Source organism: Drosophila ficusphila, unplaced genomic scaffold (assembly GCF_018152265.1).
Source record: "Drosophila ficusphila isolate 14025-0441.05 unplaced genomic scaffold, ASM1815226v1 contig_197, whole genome shotgun sequence".
Lineage (NCBI taxonomy): Eukaryota > Metazoa > Arthropoda > Insecta > Diptera > Drosophilidae > Drosophila > Drosophila ficusphila.
The window spans coordinates 4,132,532-4,154,243 of record NW_025064091.1 but is presented as its reverse complement, the minus strand read 5'-3'; the positions used below and the strand labels follow the sequence as shown (position 1 = coordinate 4,154,243).

Here is a 21,712-nt window from a genome sequence, read left to right as displayed (position 1 = left end):
CTCAATTGTTTTTATTTCATATATATTTATAGGAATAACAACTGGTTTCTTTTTGAAAGATTTCATTTTTTATTCACATAAAAAGAGATAACGAGCAGATAAATATGGTTTCTGTAGGGATTATCTAGGCATTCCTAGACAATTTGGGATGGTGTGAATTTGGGGTTCGCAATTTCGTCAATTGATACGTTTGAATGGTCGGTTACAAAGTTCTGGGAGTTGTTTTCTTCAGGAGTTTCAGTTGTTTCTCGGTTCTGCACTTTGGGCAATAAGAACATCAAAAATACATTCATTTTATTCATTGTAAAGTTAGATATATGTGTGTATATATAGCATAAATAATGTATATATAGGTGTATAACATTTAACACTAACAATTCTTAAGCGCGGGTTCTTCTATCCCTTTCTTTCTCTCTCTCTCTCTCGCTTTCTTTCTGTTTCTCTGTCTCTCTCTCTTACTCACTTGCACTTAGTATCGCTATCTCTGTCGTTCATTGACTCGACTGTAACATTTAATTTAATGAGGAATATGCAATCTCTGAGATTGGTTAACACATTTATCGACTTTATCAACATCTAGATTACGTATGTCAATCAAATTGTTTAAAATGTATCAAGCTAATACCAAAAAAAAAAAAACATTTAATTTTATAGGTTCTCAGTTAGTTCGATTCTTGGGAGTGGGCGAAATTCGTGGTTGGAATATTTGTAAATTTTTATAAATAGTTTGTAGTTTGGTTATTGGGCATTCAAATGCAGAGTTCTCTCGATCTTGTTTTTTTTTTTTTTTTTTTTTTTGGGTAGTCGTAACAAGTGTTGAAGTTCATTTAATCGTTAATCGGTACAATAATATTCTAAATCGTGTTTTTTCCTCAAAGCGGTTTGGTTGTTGGTTTGTTCATTCTTATTTTCAGATTTGTAGGTTCTTAATTTCGTAGTGGTTAAAAGGGCTAGGGGCTAGGATAAATCTGATATCGACTTACAACGCTACACATAACAACTATCAACATTAAGGGTATGCATAATAATAGCGATATAATTATAGTAATAGTAATAACATTAGTTACATCTTTATTTGTGGGTTCCTTCAATATAATTTAAAATAAAATGATTAAACCATAAACAAAATAATAATTGCATTTTCTTTAAATCAAAAAGTCTTTTGGAATTTCTCGCATATTCATTATATTCGTAGCTACACATAATATGTACTTTTTGTTTATAAATTATTAACTGTATAATCATAATTTCTTTTTGTGTGTTTTTTGTTTTGTGTTGTTTGTCCCAAAAATTAATTTAGCTTAACTTTTAACGCCAAGACGTGCAGCTTGGCTTTTATTATATAAAGTATATCTTAAATTCTCAAACAAATAAAAAGGAAGTTTACAAATCAGACTTCATAATGAAAAATAGGGTTTCTTCCAACAAAAAGTGTAATCAACATTTTTTTTTTTTATTGAAAGTTGGTTCTTTCTTTAATTTTTGATTTTTAAGGTTGATATTTGAATTCTTAATTTTCCGTTTTAGTTCTTCACTTTCGGGAGTTCATTTTTATTTCGTAGGTATATGGCAGTCGTTTAATTTAACCTTTTGAGATAAGTTGATTATTATATTCAAAAATCAATATTAAAATAGCAAAAAAAAAAAAAAAAAAAAAAAAAATTAATGTAGGCATTCATTTAAAGTAGGGTTTATTCCTAAACGTAAACAAAGTTAAAGCTACTAATGTGTGTTTTGTGTTTTATAGTGGGTTTCATTTTGCTCTCCTGGTTTTAGTCAATCCGTTTGGTCAAAAAGTTGGTCCACATTGAAACCTTTAATCCGTCTAAATCGAGTGTGTGTGTGTGTGTGTTTGTGTTTTCTATATACTACATTTATACTTAAGACTAAGCCTGTTTAGGAGTGACATTTATTGTTATTTAAAAAAAAAACAAGTCCACGTAGTTTAATTTGTTGATCTGAAGCCGTTTAAACTGAAAGAAAGGGAAACAAGATTCATTATTAGTTGGATAAAACAAGAGTAGATGGATATAATATTATAAAGATAATGAAAGTTCAACAGATAGAATGCATTTAAAAGGCAAATATAATAATAAGTAGGTACATTAATTGGCTTCCTTTTGATTTCTGGTTATTAAATCAGGTTAAAACAATGCATTCTATCGATTCGCATTCACATTCTTGGGCACTCACTCTGATCGAAGGTGCTCGGATTGATGTAGCTGATCAGATCCTGGTCGGACATCGTGGTCAGCTCCTGGGGAATGGGCGGCTGTACCGCCACGGCGGCCGCTGCTGCCACCGCGCCCACGGCCGCTGGGAGGATGCTGCCGGCGGTGTTCGGAGCGGAGGCCTGTTGCGTCATCACCGCTCCATTGGTGGTCACCGCGGCGGTGGCCACCGACTTCTGCAGCGCATTCTCGCTGGCCAGCGCAACGATCAGAGATTCTTGTGGTGTCGGCGGCACCACCGGCAAATGGTGGCCATGATGGTGGCTCGCCACGTGACCCGCAACGCGTCCATGTCCATGACCATGGCCACCGTGACCATGGTGGCCATGGTGCGGATGATGGCTGTGACCCAGCGACTGGAAGTTGGCCGCTTCCACGGCAACGGCCGCAGCTGCTGCAGCCGCAGTTTCCGGTGTGGTCGAGTGGTTCAGCAGGAGGTTCACCAGCGGATCGGCTGCCGTCTCGGCGGGATTGCCGCTCACACCGACGGCCGCCTGCGGTGAATGCGAGTGGACGCGACCATGATGATGGTAGTGGTGCTGCTCCTGCTCTTGCGTGGTTATAAAATCGGCCGCTGCCTTGATGATCATGTTGCTGACCGCCGTCGAAGTGGCTGTGGCTGCCACCTCCGGTTGCATGGCCACCGGAGTCGGAGGCAGTGCATCGACCACGCCCACAACTCCCGTTGCCGCCGTCGGCGGACTCATCATGATGTTGCTCAGCGCCAGAGCGGCCACCGCCGCATCCTGCTGAGTGGGCTCCGGCTGCATGGCAATATCATTGAGGATCGAATTGGCCATGGTCACCTGGTGGGGTGCCAGGATGTTGGGCACCACCGCGGTGGCGGCGCCATTGGCCGAGCACAGAATCGTCGAGGGTGAGACGGCGGGATTCATGATGATGTCGGTGGACAGGCCACCGGTCACGTCCACCGGCGGCGGTCCGCCCAGAGCAGCGGCTCCAGCCAAAGCGGCCGCCGGCTCCGAGTTGAGTATGATATCCTGGGTAAGGGGTGAACTGTTCGGCGATGGCTCGCTCCCGCTCAGCGAACTGCTCGAGTTCGTGGAGCTCAGGGACAAACTCCGCTCGAGCACCACGTTCGGCGGTGCAATGCCCACCTTGGCCTGCAGGATGTCGGTTAGAGCGTGATCGATCACCGCCGAGGTGGTGAACAGAGCCGGCTCGCTCGTTCCATTGCTGGTTACCACCGAGGTGGATTTGGTCAGCTCATCGATGAACTTGTGCACCTGCTGTTGCTGCTGCACTTGCACTTGTTGCTGCTGTTGCTGTTGCTGCTGCTGAGGTTGCTGCTGTTGCACTTGTTGCTGCTGCTGCTGTACTTGCTGTTGCACTTGCTGTTGCACCTGCTGCTGCTGCTGCTGCTGCTGTTGCTGCTGCTGCTCCTGCATTTGCTCCTGCATCTGCTGATGCTGCTGCACCACATGCTTCACAATCTCATTCTTGACGGCCAGCTCGACGGCAACGGCCACTGCAGCCGGATCGATATCGACGGCAGCGGCGACGGCAGCCGCTGTTGCGGGAGCCACCACGGCCGGGAAGCCGGGGAGACTGTTCGACTGGTCGTACATGATGGTGTCCAGACTGGGCTTCCGCGCAAAGCGATGGTACTGCAGGGCGGCATTCGGGCTGTCCGGCGTCGATTCGCCGGTTAGGGGACTGTGCGAATTGCTGTCGTCGAGGAGTTCCGTCTTCAGAGCCTCCGCACTGGCGGCCACCGCATTGAGATGGACCAGCTGCTGGTCGGTGATCATGGGCGTGACACTGGGCAGCGAGGAGCGGCGAACGCCCATCGGTATCTGTGTGGTGATCGGCGGTGGCATCATGCCCGAATCGATCTCGTGCTTCGCCTCCACATTGTCGCCGGTCACCGATTGGCCATTCGCTGCCGAGGTCCAGGCACTCGAGCCACTCGCACTGGACGCTGTTGTGGTGTCCATGAAACCGCTCACATCTACAAGAGGAACAATGGACAGAGAATGGACACCTCTTAGTAATCTCATTTTGGTGGCATTTCAAGCTGAGCTCTCAGGGGTCACTTGGTTGGGTCATAATTAACGAAATCATAAGAAACAAAGATGTAAAAGAGAAGTCAAAGCATTTTTTTTTTTTTTTTTTTTTTTTTTTGAGGGGAGGTGGTAAGCACTTAGTCCTAGTTTTTCTGAGATAGATAGTCAGGGGTTCGGGTTGCACAGAGAGAGATCCATCAAATCCGAGTGCCTTTCCCCCATTTCTTTCCGGTTAAACTACAACTTACAAACTAAAAAACAAACTTAGGCTAGAGCGCAAGAAAAGCACTCGAATTCTTTGGATCTGCCATCTCCGCGCGGGGCAGTGGTATTTTTTTTAAAGCTAAGTCTTAGGAATAGTTAATGGCTAATTTATGGTAGGTTCTTAGGAGTATCTATGCTTGGTTCAGTTCGGTTTCACTTGCAAATCCTTTCACGCGGCACTCAGAAAAGGGAATAGAGCAACAAGAGAGCTACGAAATAGAGGTAATCAATCAAAAAGTATCTTCTTTCCACGGCACACAACAAAAATAAACGGGCTAAAATCAAACCACACCAAGCTGACCAAATCAATTATAAAAGCAGTCGTTGAACTCTACAAATGACAAGACAAAACCGATCGAAAGTACATCAGACAGACTCTAAATCAATCAATACTATTCCTTCATCAATCACACAACTGAAGAAGAGTCAAGCTTTTTTTTTTTTTAGTGATATCAGAACAACAGACTTTACGAAAACTAAACCATTCAACTAATTCTCGCCAGCAGTCGCAGAAACCAACAATCATTCAACAACAATCGTGAAATTCAACAATCATTCTTCAATCACACCAACACACTCCAAGCATTTTGTTTGTTCTTAACTCATAATACTGGTAAATTTACTTCTAATTCTTAGGTTTTACGACTTATTTTTAAGGTGTTTATGGATTAGTGTTAGGAGCCAGAAAACCCAAAAACTTCTCAGATCCCAGTTCGTAGTACTCGATTCCTAAGCGGGGTCGCATTGATCTAAAGCTGTTGTCGGTTCTCTAGGCGTAATGTTGAGGCTCTGAAGTCGAGCGATGCTTGAAATTCCACTCGTTCTAGACGAGTCCCATCACTACCACCTCTTAATTTTGGTTCTTTCAGAACAAGTTCCCGCTTGAAGTTTCTAATTTGAATATATTTCATTAAGTTATCTTAGCAGAGTTTTACTGGGGTCTGATACTGTCTATGAAATTCAAACCGATCCTTTTGCATCCTTGTTGGAAAAACTGAAAATTCTGTACATGAATTGCGTGATTTAGATAGAGGAGAACTAAAACTGATTTTCAAAGGGTATGCAATGAATGTTATTGGGACAGCAGAATGTGGATAGTTAAGACTTTAATATAAATTAATACAATTTTGGATATTTAGAGAGAATTTTGGGGAATATACATTTCAGACATGTAAGAAAATGAACTCTCATATGAATTAGTTTAAAGTGAACTTTTAAAATATAGTATTCTACTAAAAATGGATTATATCGCTTCAGAGGATTAATAGGATATAAATGAATGATCAAATTACCCTATGGTTTTACATACCCAATTAAAAATCGGAGAAATGTTCGGAACTATTCTCGCCGAATAAAGTGAACCCAACTGGATGACAATCTTTAATCCCAAGATCTCAACAAACAGGACTGGACAAAAGACTCTTCAGATGGTGTTAGCTTTATGTGAGTACGCAAATATATCGTACATATAAATATAATTATATAGATGCTTAAAGGTAATGCTCTAAGGTTATATGTGAAATGGCTTTCCCTTATAGTTAATAGTAATGGTAAATGTGTGTGTGTGTGTGTGTGTGTAAGAGGGGGTTTTGTGTGTGTATAGGTATTAATTAATAGACATATATAAAAATGGATTACGAAATGGCAATAAAGAATTTGTACGTTGGTCAATCGGTAATTATTATTTTTTTTGTAATTTTTTTTCTGTAATAGTTGGATGGTTTTTTTTTGTGTGTTTAACCAGTACCCTAAAAGTATCCTTGATGCTGAAGTGATGTTGTTGGAGCTTAGAGATGGTCAGAGATGTAGCTGTTGAAGCCTCGTTGGGGTCGAAAATCCTTCGCCGGTCATCATTTCCCATCGTGTTGGATAGAATATGTTGCTGCTTTGGGTGCCAAAAGGTCCTTTGTTCATTTTTTAAGAATTTCTTTAACCGTTTGTGTGTCTGTGTGACGTGTGTGGGTGTGTGAATATCGATCGCCAGCGAACGCAAGCGATTGGCAGTCACTTATCGAGCGATTGCTGCGATTCTTTCGATTTCATCGCTTTTGTCCAGCGTTGCTTTCCAGGCAAGCTTTCATTTTTCTTGGCTTCTCGTTGGCCTCTTTGCTATAGTTACTGTTTTGTGTTTTGTATACATATATAGAGAGATACAGGATATATCGGTGTCTATATACTTGTTATATCGACTGTCGATTAATGACTTAATTTGGATTTAATTTTGGCCTTGCATTTTATAGCACTCAAAAATTTACATATTTGACTATATAGTTAGATTGAGCACCTAAATTGCTAAGAGAAGGGGAAGGAGGAAGAATATAAAGTAAAAATATATATATGCATATTTTCTTTTGGGAGGAGGAAGTTTTTTTTTTTTGTGGTATGGTGAAGGGGGGGTTTCATTCTTTTCTGTTCATTTTAAGACATCCTGATCTTTGAGGGTTATTTTTATCATTTTTCCTGACTTGAAAAACAGTCTTTTATTTTATTGGGGGGAACTGCCTTGCTGTTCTTCTTCTTGTCTGGTTTATTAGGTATATCCTCCTGATATTCTGCTGCTTCTGCTGCTGCTGATTGCATCGTGTGTCGGTTTATTTTCGATATATCTTTTATGTTATCGCTCTGGTAGAGCTTTCCTTCATCTGTTTTTTTTTTTTTTTTTTTTTGGGTGGAGGGGGGGGTACTTCTCTCGGCTGAACGTGATCAAGAAAACTCTGCACTTCATTCACAGAAAACCCCCGGCACAAACATCGCACAAACACACGCTCAAACACTCCACCAGCCAAACAAACAAACAAACAAGCAAACAAACACAGGCACACACGTACGTAAATTAAGCCAGAAGGAAGTCCCCGCGAAAAGCGAAACTTTTATTTTGTAATACAAAAAAGGCAAGAAAAATCGACTCACGTAAAGATGAAAAGGTTCTATTCAGGAAATGATATTAAAATGCTTTCCAAAACGGATTCAAGTCCACAATAAAAAAAAAAATAAAACTATTCGAAATCATCGCAAAGGATCCGTTTGGTGGAGAAAGATCAAATTCAAAAGTTCAAGTTCAAAAGTTCAAGTTCATCCATTCAGCAGAGTTGTTTCGATCAGTTTCCGGTTCCGCTCCTTCTTCTTCTTCTTTTTCTTCTCAGTGGAGGGGTTGAGCAGAGAGACAAAGAGAGAGGGGCAGAGAGCGAGAGAGAGTGAGCGAGCGTGAGGCGGGGGAAGACTGGAGAAGTCGCTTCTCCGAAGAATTGCACCGTCCTGTGCCTTAATCATTTATAGTTATTAATTTAATTTAGGGTTTTTGTTTTATCATTCTTGATGGTGCTTATAGATTAAGTTATATTTTATGTTATATTTTTCGATTCTGTTTTCTTTTTCTTTTTTTTTAGTTCTTGTTCCCTACTTAAAGATATTAGGTATTGATTTTTTCATGCGTTATCCGGTGCAAAGTAAAAGTATCGGAAATTATGAAAGGAATAGGAATAAAGAAAAGGTGGCAGGCAAATTATGAGCGATAAGTTTCCCTTCTTAGTGGCCCAAAAATGAATGAAAATTCATTCTTTTAGTAAAAATGATAACAAGGCAATGAACTCGAGGATATTTTGGTTATTTATCGAGCGAAATGTATGTGGAAAATAAAATTACAAATGCCAATAAAACAGATCATTGAAAGTCTTAAACTAACTATTCTCTTAAGCTGATCTTGACATGTTTCAGTTATTCTTTTATTTGATTATTGAAATTATTGTCTGTGGAATTCAGTCTGAAAAGTGTTTAAATTTCGTGAGATTTTCTGCGCAATTTCGAGGTCAAAAACATATATATTTGCAAAACAACATTGTTCTCTTTCCATTGTTCGGTTAGCCACACACAGACTTGCTAATTGTTAAATATATGTTTATTAATAAATTTAAATACTTTAAGCCAACTCGCAAATAAGAAGCCAGAAGGGAAAAGAAAAGAGAAGAAGTGAAGTGAAGTGAGAGAAAGAAAAGTAGAATAGATAGATAGATAGGAAAGAAAGAACTGAATAACGCATGAAGAGATCAGATTGTTTTCATAAATCAAACATCGCATATCGATTTATGCGTGTGCAATAGTTATACTTTCGTTTCTAGTTTAGCTAATTTATATGTTCGATTATTGACTTTAAAGGAGGAAAATAATAATAAACGAAAAGAATGGGATCTTCAGAGTGCTAGAGGTAGACTAAAATTGACATTAAACATACACTTTAAGTAACTGCCTAAGCCTGACTACCTCGCATTTGTATCTTAAACTCATTTTCCGTAACAAGAGTTTTTCAATATGTTCTCTCGATTTCTATATGTATATATGTATATCTCGATTTCTAACACGAACGATTCGCGATCTCCGGCTGGGAGTTTTGTGGTTGGTAATTCGGTAAATCGGTAATTCGGTTGGTTTGGGTGCGATCGAACGCTTAGTCAACAAATAGATACCTTGGGCGTGGATTGTGTTACTTAACGTGCTGGCCGCCGCCAGCGTCGTGTACTGTCCCTTCGGCGTGTAGGTGAACGTGTGCGGCTCGCTCTTCTTGCCGCTCGACACAATCGACACCTGCACCGGGACGGGCTTCAGGATGCTCTGGTGCAGATACGGCGGCACGGTGCAGATCAGATGGGTCTGCCAATGGAATGCGAAGCAATCGATTAATAAAACTATCATCAATATGGAATAGCTATATATATGGTAGATACTTTCAAAAGATCAGATGATTTGGATTTCTATAAATTAAACTACAAATGTTTTAAGCTATGACACTTTGAAATCTGATTGAAATTGGATACGTTTTGAGCTCTGAATTATAGACATCTTTACACAACTTTCTACCAATTCTCTTTAGATAACATTTAAACGAGGCAAAGGAATTGTTTCCAACTAGTTGACCAGTGACCCACCTGATGGAGGTACTCCTTGTCGGGCAGGACGCTCTGTTCCCAGAGGGCGGCGGTGCCGCCGATGAGCTGCTGGCGCACCGCAATCTCGGTGGCGGGATCGTCGCCGTTGACGCTGTCGTAGGTCTCCTGGAACACCACATGCGTGTCCTTCAGGAAGTTCTTGCCGATGATGAACAGCTCGAGTCCGCCGTCAACGGGACACGAGTTCAGTGACTTCTTGCAGATCTCCGGCACGCCAGGTGGCTGAGCTGAAAGGTAAAAGTTTGCATTAAATATTGCCTGAATATGTATTGAGTATACTATGCTATATATGGTAGCCAGTATGAAACTCACTGCAGATGATGGGATTCGAGCAGACTTGGAGGGTCTCGGTGGTGCCATCGTCGCGGGTCAATTGGGTGCGGAACACCATGCGGCAGCGGGTGGACTTCTTTTTGTTCTTCTGCGCCAGATGCTCCGGAAAGCGGTGCTCCACATCCACATTGCGTTCCTGGAAGGGGTATAAATGTGAGTTAGATTTGATGGTTTAACAATAATAATAAGTTATAAGTTTACTGTTTACATATTAATCACTGCGATCTCTATTAAATATTTATATATATGTAGGAAATATATTCAAATTGGATTTTAAACTTTTAAAAGGATTTAAACAAGGTTAAAAGTTTCCTGTTCACACATAAATTATTGTATAGTTCGAATTCTATTATCGCAGTGATATAAAACACATGATCCCTATTAAATTCTTGATCTTATGATCTTGATCCATCTCACCTTCAGGATGCCAACGCAATCGCAGGTGATGGTCATGTCCGTTTCGGGCTTGAAATCGATCTCGATGACCATGGTGCCGTCGACCTTCTTCTCGTTGCACTGTGTGGAATTCTTCCCAGCCACCTTGCACGCCTGGTAGAACATGTGCGGCGCCACTCTGCCGATGTCCGTGCCAATGAAGACCTGCAGCACGGCGTTCTTGTCGTAGCCGGTGAGCCGAACGATGGGGAATCCGTTGCCACTCCGATCCTTGACTGCTCCGCGACTGCCTTCCGTTTGGTAGCGGGCCCGGTGCTGTTGCTCCGGCTGGGAAACGATCTCCAACTGGACCTGGCCATCGTTGGAGCTCGCAATGCTGTTCAGCGGAGTCGTCGGCTGGCGCTTGTTGGCCACGCGGGTAACATTCCTGGCCGAAATGAATCTGCAGGTTTAATAAAAAAAAAGAAGATAAAACCGAAATCTATTAGTTTGAATTTGCAACTTTTCCATTCGCGATCGTTAAAAAGGAGGTTTATTTTTCTAAGGATCGTTAAATATATATATGTATATACATAGATATATATCTGGCACTTGTACTTGAACTTTGGCCAAAATGTTATGTCCGTTTGAAGAAATCTAGATTCGATTTTTGGGTTTGGTTTTAATGATTTATGGCTTGTTTTTCACATGTGCTGGCCAGGAATGGAATGATGAGATGAGTTCTTTTTTAGATACAAAGATACAAAGCTACGAAAGCTACGGATTGAGTTAAGAAATGCATGATATATGACTTTCAGTTGCTGTTAATTACACACAAACATACACACACACACATAAAAAAGCCAAAAGGGAATTTATTCGCAATTTCCATTGCTGCACTTTGCAATTGAGTTTGGTTCGATTCGCTTCTTCGTTTTTTGTTTGTTTAAATAAATCTTAGCTTTGACCAATTGTTTACAATTACCGCAAATTTTTTCGCCTTTGTTTACAAACGGACACATACAAACACAAATATATATATATATATATATGTATATAGAGAATATATACAGATAGACGGGAACAAACACACATTGAGCAATTATTAAAGAACAAAAGTCAAAGCCATCAAAGTAAATAATCTGCGCAAATAGCAAACGTATTTTTATTTCTGTGCAAAGAGTCAATTATTCAGGCACCGAAATAATTTATTTGGTTATTCGCACTTTTTCGTATCTCTCCCACAGTTTGGGTTCAATTTTGGAAGGTAAACTAGTTGTTTTTAATGCTAATAACATTGTCAAAACATCGTTGAGCCACTCAACAATTTGCCTATTTTTTTTGCCTGAATTCTGAATTCTGAGCCATGGTAATTTGATTTCCATTTAAATATAGTACTTTCCGTTCAAATTGATTGTTTTCCGCCCAAGGGTTCCCTGATTGCCAAAAATAAACGATTAATACTAATTTGCGTTCCTAATTTGTTGATGTGTAATGGGCGATTGCTTTTCTTATCGCCGTTCTATTATTTCAAATTACTACGAAACTCGTTGCCATAATATTGGTAATTGTTTCATTTTATTTTTATATACTGTACATGTATATTTCTTTTTAATGTTTTCCTTCATCCTTTCAAATTTGTTTCCTATTTTTTCCAAAATATTTTTAACTTTTATTTTTTTTTGTTCTATATTCTTTTTTTTTTTACCAATATTATGTAGCTCTAGATTTTATTGAATTTTATTTAGTCATAGAAAATTTACCAAAGATCGTTTATGGATATTTTTTGTGGCAAACTCTGTTTTCTTTTTCTTTTTTTTGGGTTCATCAGCTGCAAAAGAAAACACGCCGCTTACTTTGTCTCAATGTTGTTGTTGTTGATTCGTGGTAGAAGGCTGGCAGTGGGCGTGGCAGTTGCAGGGGCGGCAACAGGAGGAGGTGGCGTGGCATCCACTGGGGATCCAGCAGATGGAGATGATGATGCCACAGCCACCGAGCTGGCAATCTTGCGGATGAACTCATCCTCGCTGCACGCATCATCGTTGTCCAATTCCACTTGGTTGCACTCCAGTTTCTTCCGCTTGATGTGCTTCCCATGCCGATGATGATTGTTGTTGTTGTTGTTGTTGCTGTGATGCGGATGATGATGTTGCTGCTGTTGCTGCAACAGCAATCCGTTGTACTGGAACTGTTGCTGCTGTTGCACATGATGTTGCTGTTGCACCTGCTGCTGTTGCTGCTGCTGCTGTTGCTGTTGCTGCTGTTGCTGCTGCTGTTGCAGGTTGAATGCATTTACGGCTGCCGCAACGGCCGCTTCGGTTGCCTGGAAGACGCCACCAAACGGATCCGCCGAATTGCTATTGCCACCGATCGGAGTCGTCGAATTGCTGTCGTTCACGAAGCCCGTGTCCTCGTCCAAATTGATCGGCGTGGAGGCGGCCGAGTCCTCCGAGGAGGAGGCCGACATCAGATCCAGATCCTCCAGATAGTGGCTGCCCATCATTTTCTTGTCGTGCCGCGATCTATACGTTAACATATATATACAGACATTCATGTACATGGATACACAACAGCAACACACGCACGCATTTAAAAATATATTTAAAACTACTCTCGGATCGCTTTCTCTCCTTTAATTTAGATACTCAAAAGATCTAAGAGCCTTACCATCTTTGAATCGATTATTCCTCGATTTCTAAACTATGTAATTGTTTTATTTAATTGCTAAACTAAAACCTATATCGGAAACCAAATTCCTTTGTGACAACCAATGTCCAAATGCATTGAAAATGCATCGAACGAAGCACAACCGTCACTCAGCCCGATAGAAACTGAAACTAAACTGAATATAACCGAACGGATCTGAAGAGAACTGAACGGAACTAACGGCCTGAACTCAATCGAAAAAAAAACCAGAGTTTGATTCCATTCGACAGGGAAAATCAAGAGAATATCTTGATCGAAGGTTGAACAAATCAAGAACATTACGTTGCGAATCGCAGGTGAAATGTGTATGTAAATATGAATTTAGCCCAAAAAGAACGTTATTTTCAGTGAAGTAATGTGCAACAATGTATTTGAATTGGCATGTAGATGAATACAAACTAAGTTCAATTAGATAAAATCAAGTCACAATGAAACAAAGTAAACTGTTTGTTGACAATCAATCAATCAACAAAGCAACTAGTTATTTCCCAATAAAATCTGTTACTTGGCAAAAAAAACTTGGCCAGCCAATAAACCCAGAAGAAATCACATTTAACCGAGAAACTAACTCACCGATTAGCTTATGAAACTGATAAAGTGGCATGTCATAATTTCCCTGCACCCATAATGCTGTACGTAATCTCTCTCGCAGATACTGCGCTTCAGTCCTAACCCAAATCGGGCAAATGGAGCACTGCGAGTGCAGCTGATTGATAATAAGCCGAGCGGAGCAAAGCGAAATCACGAATCACGAATCACGAATCGCAAGGCGGACGGCGGCAACAGTGCGTATAAGTAATCGCGTCCGACGACCAACAAACTCAAGAAAACAATCCCCATCTAAAAGTCATTGGCCAAAGTGCGAAAGAGATGGAGAGATATAAAGAGAGAGAGAGACGGATAGAGAGAATGCGTATTTTCAAGTATGCAAATGAAATTAACCGCCAAAGAATGTGCAAATCTACAAGATCAACAAACACCAAAAGCGAAACGCTCACAAAAAACTCAAAGAGACAAAAGTCAGCACTGGAATATTCTACAAGAAACATTGTTTTCAACATTAAATAGAATGCTTTTCTTTTTAAAATGCATTATACATTTTAATTGATAACGTCGTGATGCAAAACTATTTTTAAAATGAAATTCATTGCTTTCTGGAGCAGCGAGAATATTTTTAAAATCATTTTTGAAATGCAACCCGAATGTTCTCCTTAGCTAAATTATAAATGGTATTATATACTTTTCGTTGCCTTTGCTATATTTTTAATAAAACCTCATAAGCTTGTTGATTAAATTGTAAATGATCGATACTAATAAAAAGTAAAAACACTTAACCATTTACCGATCGTCGCTGCAATTAACAAAAGCCCTAAATGAGCCCCATAAAAATCAAAGCACTTCCATTGTTTTCCCTTTGGATTTTTTATAGAGATAAGGGGCAACCCCAAAAGCCAAACACCTTCTGAATTAACAAAAAAAAAAAAAAAAAAAAACAAAAAACCTCCTCCCCTTTGGCTTTTCCTTATATTTCCTTTTTTTTTTTTTTTATTTTTCAGATTCTCAACTGCAATTTGCAATTGGAGGAGCGCTCGTTAACTGATAAGCTGATAAGATAATGCGGCGATTTACACAGATAGGGGCATGCAATTACAATAGCTACAACAACAAGATGACAACAACAAAAGGCGAGATCGACAACAACGCACACACAACACAATGAACCCGCACACACACACACACACACACACATAGAAGATCATTATGTGAAATCTAAAATTGGAATTGAACTATTAATGCCAAATGCATCCATGACCTACAAAACATCAATTGAAGATCAAATTCTAATAAGAAATGGAAACCAATGAAAGAGTAATTAAACTATCACAAATCTATCAATGTTGAAATGAGTATAAATAAATGTTCCTTTTACGATTTAAGTTTCAGAAATTGTTATAAGTACCAATGTATTTTGACACTGAAGTAGAGTTCTATATACTATTGATCGTCTATTGGAAAAACGAGTTCCTAACAAAGCCAAATTCCGAACTGAACGGAGTCAAGTAGATAAAACCCGAACCGCGGAAAACCTGAAGAAGACTCCTATTTCTTTTGCCAGGAGGCTTTCATCTATTGGAATCCAATCACAAGAACAAATAAATACGGTTTTGCTTGGACGGCAAGTGTTACTTTCAAACGTATACCGCACTTTAATAATATTTTTAATAAAAATATTCATTCAAGCCTTCAGAGAAAATCGTTGATAGATGTGTTCAGTTTAAATACTTATGGGATAGATTCTCCCAAGAATAAACCAGACAAAACAAAACACACATTGATCTCAAAGATAATGCAAAACTGTAACCGGATCAAAAATAGCTAATTTACAAATTAAAAAATCGGAATAGATATCTTTTATGTGTGCGCGTTGTGCATCTGAGTGTGAGCTTTGTTTTTTTTGTTTTTTTTTTTTTTTGCGGTGAGGCGGCAATATCAATATTCATTCACTCGAAACCATGAATCAAACGCAAAACGAAATGAAATCATGAGCTGGCAATTATCTCGAGTTGCGCCTGCGCATAAACTCGGATGAAGATTTTGGGGTTGAGAGGCATACATATGTATAGTATTCATATACACACAGGTATAGATATATATATAGATATATATATATATAATCGCCGAAGAGTGACAGTGACTCACCTTGATACAGGTATCGCTCGTATTAAATGCTGCTGCGGTGAATGTTGCTGCTGTTGCTGTTGTTGCTGCTGCTGCTGCTGCTGCTGTTGCTGCTGCTGCTGATGGTGTTGCTGGTGCTGCTGCAACGTGTTGCTCGCCACTGCAGCAGCTGCTGCGGCTGCTGCAGCAGCCACTGTGTTGGTCAGAGCACTGTTCACCAGCAGACCGCTCGTGGTCCGCTGGCCGGAGTTGCTGCTGCCGCTGCTGCTGTTGACCACCGGATCGGCCACGCCCCCCGCCCCCGCTGAGGATCGCAGCTCCGTGTGCTGATCGAAGCCGAGGCCGCTGTCATTGGAATTGTCGCAGGGCGGCGGATGGGGTCGCTGTGGTATTCGCTTCCCAGGAACTATCTTCCCGGGACCCGCCTGAAAAATAAACAAAAAATTAAGGGAGATGAGTACCATTAAATAAGTATTATTAATTAAAAAAATTATTAAAAAAAAACAACTAATTCTCACATAACTAAAACCATTGGCACAATAAACATAACAATAGATATTATCATAATCAGCTACAAATTTAAATAATTGCAATACTTTTGACCTTGTTTGTTTTAAAGTTGTATAAATTATTATTATTTAAAAAAAAAGCGTAATTAATCTATGATTATTAAGATTTTACCCGAGATTGTAGGCAAATAGTATTTCAAATTTTAATGGTTCAAACACTTTTTAATAAGTATGAATTATTTTGAACATGTTGGCAATCAAATCAACATTTTGGGATGATTCTGTTCAATTAATAGATATTTTTCCTGCTTAGCCACAAGTTAAGCGAACTCTGAATATTTTTAATTAGAAATTCAGAATAGAATTATTATTATTATTGATCGAAAACCCATTTACTCACCCTGGTGATGGTGTGGAGCTTGCCGGGCAATCCCTTACCCGGCTGTCTTTTCGATGGTATGCGAAATCCCTTTCGATGTATTCGCGAACTCATTGTGGAATTGGTGGACATGGTCATCCTCATGCCTGAAATTACAATTCAACTTGGATTAGAACAGATAAGATAATACATAACATATTTCTAAGACAAAAAGCAAGCTACTAGCTAACTCCGTTCGAAGTTTGTGGGTGATTGGAAATAATTGAAATACATTTTTGCTAGAAAAAGAACTCATTTTCAGTTCTGTACGAGTATATCAGTTCTATCATGGAACTGGCTTCATTGAAACACAAAAGAACAAAAACCCAGATAGAGAAGCCGAGACCAAGAAAACATTGTCTGGATTTGTGGACCGCGTTCGCAAGTTGCAAGTTCTATAGAGTATGCCGGGGGGAAGACTGATAATACGACTCGAGGGTGCAATGAACTCCGGCGGAGAGTGCAAACCACGGGGAACTAAGGTCCGTAGAATTGCCATGGAGCATAGATTCTGTTCTGTTCTGTTCTGTTTGCAGCTTATATTGTAGCAATGATGATGGTGATGCGGATGGTGATGCTGATGCTGATGCCACTGTGGTTGCATTCATTGTTGATCTCAATTGAGGCTCAATTTCCATTTGCATTCGCATTTCCATTTCAATTTCAATTTCAACAACAGCACCAGTTGCCGTCGGACTTTTTTAGCGTTATTTTTTCTGCTCTACATGGAGTTCTTGCCTATAATATATATATATATATACGGACAAATATATATATATATATATATCATCTGGATGGGTGCAGTTTGTACATATATTATCACGGGCAGCGGAACAATGAGCCGGAGAGTCCGCTGATAAGGAAGCCAGACAAACCCAGCCAAGAAACCAAACGAACCAGGCGAACCCAACCCATTAACGAGCTCCTCACCCCGTTTGTCTCACTTACCACTTCTATATTTCTATATTATTACCCCGTATTGGATCGTATATTCGGCTTGCGCTTCTTTATTTATTCATAAACCAACCAATAAAAACAAAAACAAAAACAAAAGAAACTTAAACTGAAACTGAAACAGAACGCCTGCCTCCTCTACTTGTTTATTTCGAGGAACATTTAATTAAAATGCAAATCAATTGCAAATAAAATTTGATAATTTCTTTTGGGGGCGCAGGCGAGGCGGAATACTCGGACGACTCGGGTTGTATCTCCATATAGGGGCGACAATCTGGGGGCTCAAATGTTTGTTGGGATAGGCCAAAGTGGAAGTGAATCGAAGAAAGAAAGAAAAGAAAGAAAAGAAGGCAAAGAAGGAACGATAAGATGGGGAAACCAAGAATGTAAAGGAGTTTCTGCAGTTCATATTTGGAGCAGAGTTACCAAAGTTACTTTTTACTTTACTTTTACTTTACTTTTTACTTTTTTACATTAAAACTAGAGGGAATTTGCAGACTTATGTTATATAATATAAACAATTATTATATAGTACTAAGCTATTCTAAGAATTATTCATATAGAAAGAAAAGGTTACTATAACTACCTAAAAAGTAAAGCAAATACAACCATTTCTACCGAAAAATCCAGGTAATAAAACATTGAAAAATTGTAAAGAAGTGTGAAGGTAATAGATAATGTCAAATGAAAAGCATATTTCCCATAACACCATAGTTATTTGCCCAGTTAAAAGTGTTCAACACCCACTTTCGGAAATCCATTTTAATTCCAGCGAAATATATTAGAAATGTATGTTCCGTTCCTTAATTCCGGTAAAATCGTTAAACAATTACGAGCTAATTTACGAGATAAGAATCGAGCAAACAACAGCCGCCTTTGATAGCAGCAACGAAAGCAAACAAACTTTGATCTCCAATTACGAAGATTCCTCGGTGACGTGCGTTGCGCTCGAAAAAAAAATATTAAAAAAAAAAAAAAAAGATACAGATACAGATACAGATACCGATGTAGATATAGATATACAAATTAGGAAGGTGAGAAAATCTGTTCGACTCTTGGCTTTTACGATGGCATAAGTACAGAGAACACCCACGCGATCCGCACCCTTTTGGCCTAACCTTGGCTGCAAACCGCCGCGTAAACAAAGCAAACAAACAAACAAACAAACAAGCAAACATTTATTGTTGGGCTTGCGGAACGCGCCTACCTGAAGAAAGCAGTAGAACCCATAGAACATAACCCGTACCCCTTGGTAATTCGGTAAATGGGCTTTACCTGGGATCGCAGGAGATAAGAGCGTTTGTGATCGGCGGGTTTCGGTCGGGATGGATATGTGTGGATCCGTTTTTGGCCTTTGTTTCCAAGGGGCGAACAAACTGCCGCCTCATTCCGCAGATACAGATACAGATACAGATACTGATGCTAGGTACTAGATGCTAGCTAGATACAACAGATAAATGGATTCGCTGACAATACAGAAGACAATCATGGCTAAAGCCATTGTATCCATCATGATATAGTCAGTCAGCCGACTTTGCACTCAATTGGCAGACAAAAAAAAAAGAAAAGAGGACGGACTTTAATTCAATTCGAATTTCGCACCGAGGTTGGAGAGGTAGAGGTAGAGAGTCACCCTGGGATCTGGGATCTGGATAAGTTAAACACAGATGTGCCGTCGTCGGGGCTGGCGAGTTCTATAATTAAACGCAGACTCCGCGGACGAAATGACAGCTTCGCAGAGGTGAACCCAAAACAGATTGTCAATAAAAAGGCATTAAGTGTATTGAACCCGCCTGACCCACTCGGCCCCAAGCCGCCCAACTGAACTATTTGTTCGATATAGCGAAAGATGAGCCCCTCCGCAAAATGATAATAACGGAAATGAGGCGGGGAGTCGTCGGGTCAATTTGTTTGATTGGATAGCATTGCTCCGAGATTAGCGACTCCTAGCTGCTTATTAATTGTTTGCAAATCGAACTCGCAGTTTAAATTGTTAAGTTTTGAGTTTTAATAATCAAGGAAATAAATGCAGTAAAATATCCAATATGTTATCTAATATATTATATACATAACTGAACAAGTACATTATTGTTTTTTTCAATTGGAACCCCGCCAACCACTCGATTCATAAGTGTCTAACCAATTCTCAAGGCTCACCACCATTTCTTCTCCTCGCTGATCTCATTTGTCACCATCCAATTAGCGGTTTGGGTTTGGTCAAGTGCTTCGCTGTTTGATTGGACGACTTGGCTAGATGGTTTGGCTCGGGCCTCCAGGCAAAATACTGCTCTTTTTTTGTTTTTACTGTTTTTGAGTGTGTGTAATCTTATCGCCATGGGCCGTGCCAAACTTGGCAACTGGCGAAAAGCGTTAAACAAAACAGCCCGAATCCGAATCCGAACCCAAACCAAAGGCAATAAGGCTGATAGGAAGAAAGGAATATATTGAATCACCGGCGACAACTGGCGCCTCTCGCGTAATTCGAGATTGGGGAGCTCGGCATTTCTGGTTGGATCTTCGAGGCGAGGAAATTCCAGGTGTACTCGAACACCCATACCGATTATGACACCTTATCAAAGGCGCAGCGCAGCGCGAGATTTGATTTCAAAGCAATTATGGCCTGTTGCCGATAAGCCATCAACCATTTGCCATTAGCATTGGATGTTGGGATAGTACAATTGGAGCGATATCTGGATTTGCGATTTCTGCTTTGGATATACGTAATACCCATAAAGGGTAAATCAAGGAAGAGGGAATGAATTAACATTGTCGTGTTGGCTCTCCACAGAGAAGTCTATCAAAAACCTTTCACGATATCACAACAGCTAATATTTGTTTGGAATTTAGGCGTTTATTGAATATCTTTATGGTGGATATATAAGTTAGAAAGAACTTTGCGGCCAATATAAGCTCTTTGAATACTTTGAATTTTGACTTGATTATTTTCGAATTTCACAACATTTTGTTTGAATGTTTTTACGTTAAGTTTTACAATGTTATAGATTAATGATATAAAAGATATAAAGCCATTCCAAATGCAAGAACCCAATGGAATCGATTGGTTCCCATTTTTTTTGCCAGTTTCTCCCAACACTTATCATATATATCCTGATAACGATATAGCGCCTTTTTTGGATTATCATTGGGTTATCCTTACCGAAGTTGCTTTTGTAATGATGCTGATACACTTGATAGTTTGTGTTGTTGTTGCCTCCATTATTGTTGTTGTTGTTGTTGTTGTGGTGGGCATAATGATGGCCATTATTATTGTTATTGCTGTTGTTGCCACCCCCCGAATTGTTATTGTTGTTGTTGTGGTGGCTCAGATTATGCATTTTGGATGGAATCCGATAACCGGACTCGTAATGTTTATACTGATTGTAGGTGAAGCGCATTTTGATGGATTTTCACTGGACTTTCAACTAAGTTACTCTTATGGCTATTTAATGCAATTAAATATATGTGTTTCTCTCAGTGTTTTCTTGCTCTCTCTCCTCTCTCCTTGGCTTTCTCGTTCTCTTTTTGGGATAAGTGCTTTTATTGTATTTTATAAATATGTTCACAGGCATCGATTTTGTGGTTTTTCTTTTGACTAATATTGTTTTTTGTTTTCGATTTTTTTGTTTTGGTTTTTTGGTAATTATTGTTGGCACATTTAATTGTTTTTGTTGTTTAATTTAATTGGTATAATTTTGGATTAGCTTTGTACATTTGTTTGTTGTTGTTGCTTTGTTTGTTTTCAAATGTTTTTTGCATTTGTTTTTGCATTTGTGTTTGTTGTAAATAACTGGCAGCTTTATTAAATAGGGGGAAAGAAAATTAATGAAAACGTGAAGAAAAAAAAACGAGTGGCAATTCGAATTCAAAAAATCCGGCTCGACATTTTTGACATTTTGCAATGCTTAGAAAACGCCCGAAAAAAAGCGATTGAAACGCTTTAAAAACAGGTTGAAAAATGCGTTGTTTCGTTTTGTTTTGTTTCGGCACTTCGCCTTTTTCGCTCGCTTATTTATTTATTCATACGGCCGTTTCTTTTTTTTTTTCGTTTTCTTTTAATTTTTACAGCCCGATGCCGAAAAAACTGAAACCGACCGATATAAAAAAAAATGTTGTTTTTCTTTCGTATACACATCTTCTTTAATCGCCGGCGCGGTTCAAAGTCCAATCGACAAGAAAAGACAGAAATAAGGAGATCGCAATGGTTTAATGATCATTTTGTTGCATATAGATAATGATTATGATAATCGAAGGGAGGAGTTGGGGGGCCCCTTAAGTG

General features: G+C 39.5%; 1 protein-coding gene across 2 annotated transcripts; it reads right to left on the bottom strand.

Moving 5' to 3' along the window:
• Positions 1-45: 45 nt before the first annotated feature.
• On the bottom strand, positions 46-21,066 carry LOC108097549 (nuclear factor of activated T-cells, cytoplasmic 1). Of its 2 annotated transcripts, XM_043207327.1 has the most exons (11): positions 20,594-21,066; positions 16,465-16,589; positions 15,577-15,980; positions 12,027-12,692; positions 10,213-10,633; positions 9,775-9,931; positions 9,442-9,689; positions 8,983-9,166; positions 3,596-4,203; positions 2,194-3,523; positions 46-1,973 (listed from the first exon to the last, which is right to left on the bottom strand). In XM_043207327.1, the coding sequence occupies exons 1-11, from the start codon at positions 20,829-20,831 to the stop codon at positions 1,969-1,971; spliced, it is 4,386 nt and encodes a 1,461-aa protein (XP_043063262.1). In that variant the 5' UTR covers positions 20,832-21,066; the 3' UTR covers positions 46-1,968. The 2 variants fall into 2 exon arrangements, with proteins under 2 accessions (XP_043063262.1, XP_017055395.1); XM_017199906.2 differs by lacking the exons at positions 46-1,973; positions 2,194-3,523; positions 3,596-4,203; positions 12,027-12,692 and adding an exon at positions 5,362-6,814.
• Positions 21,067-21,712: the final 646 nt, after the last annotated feature.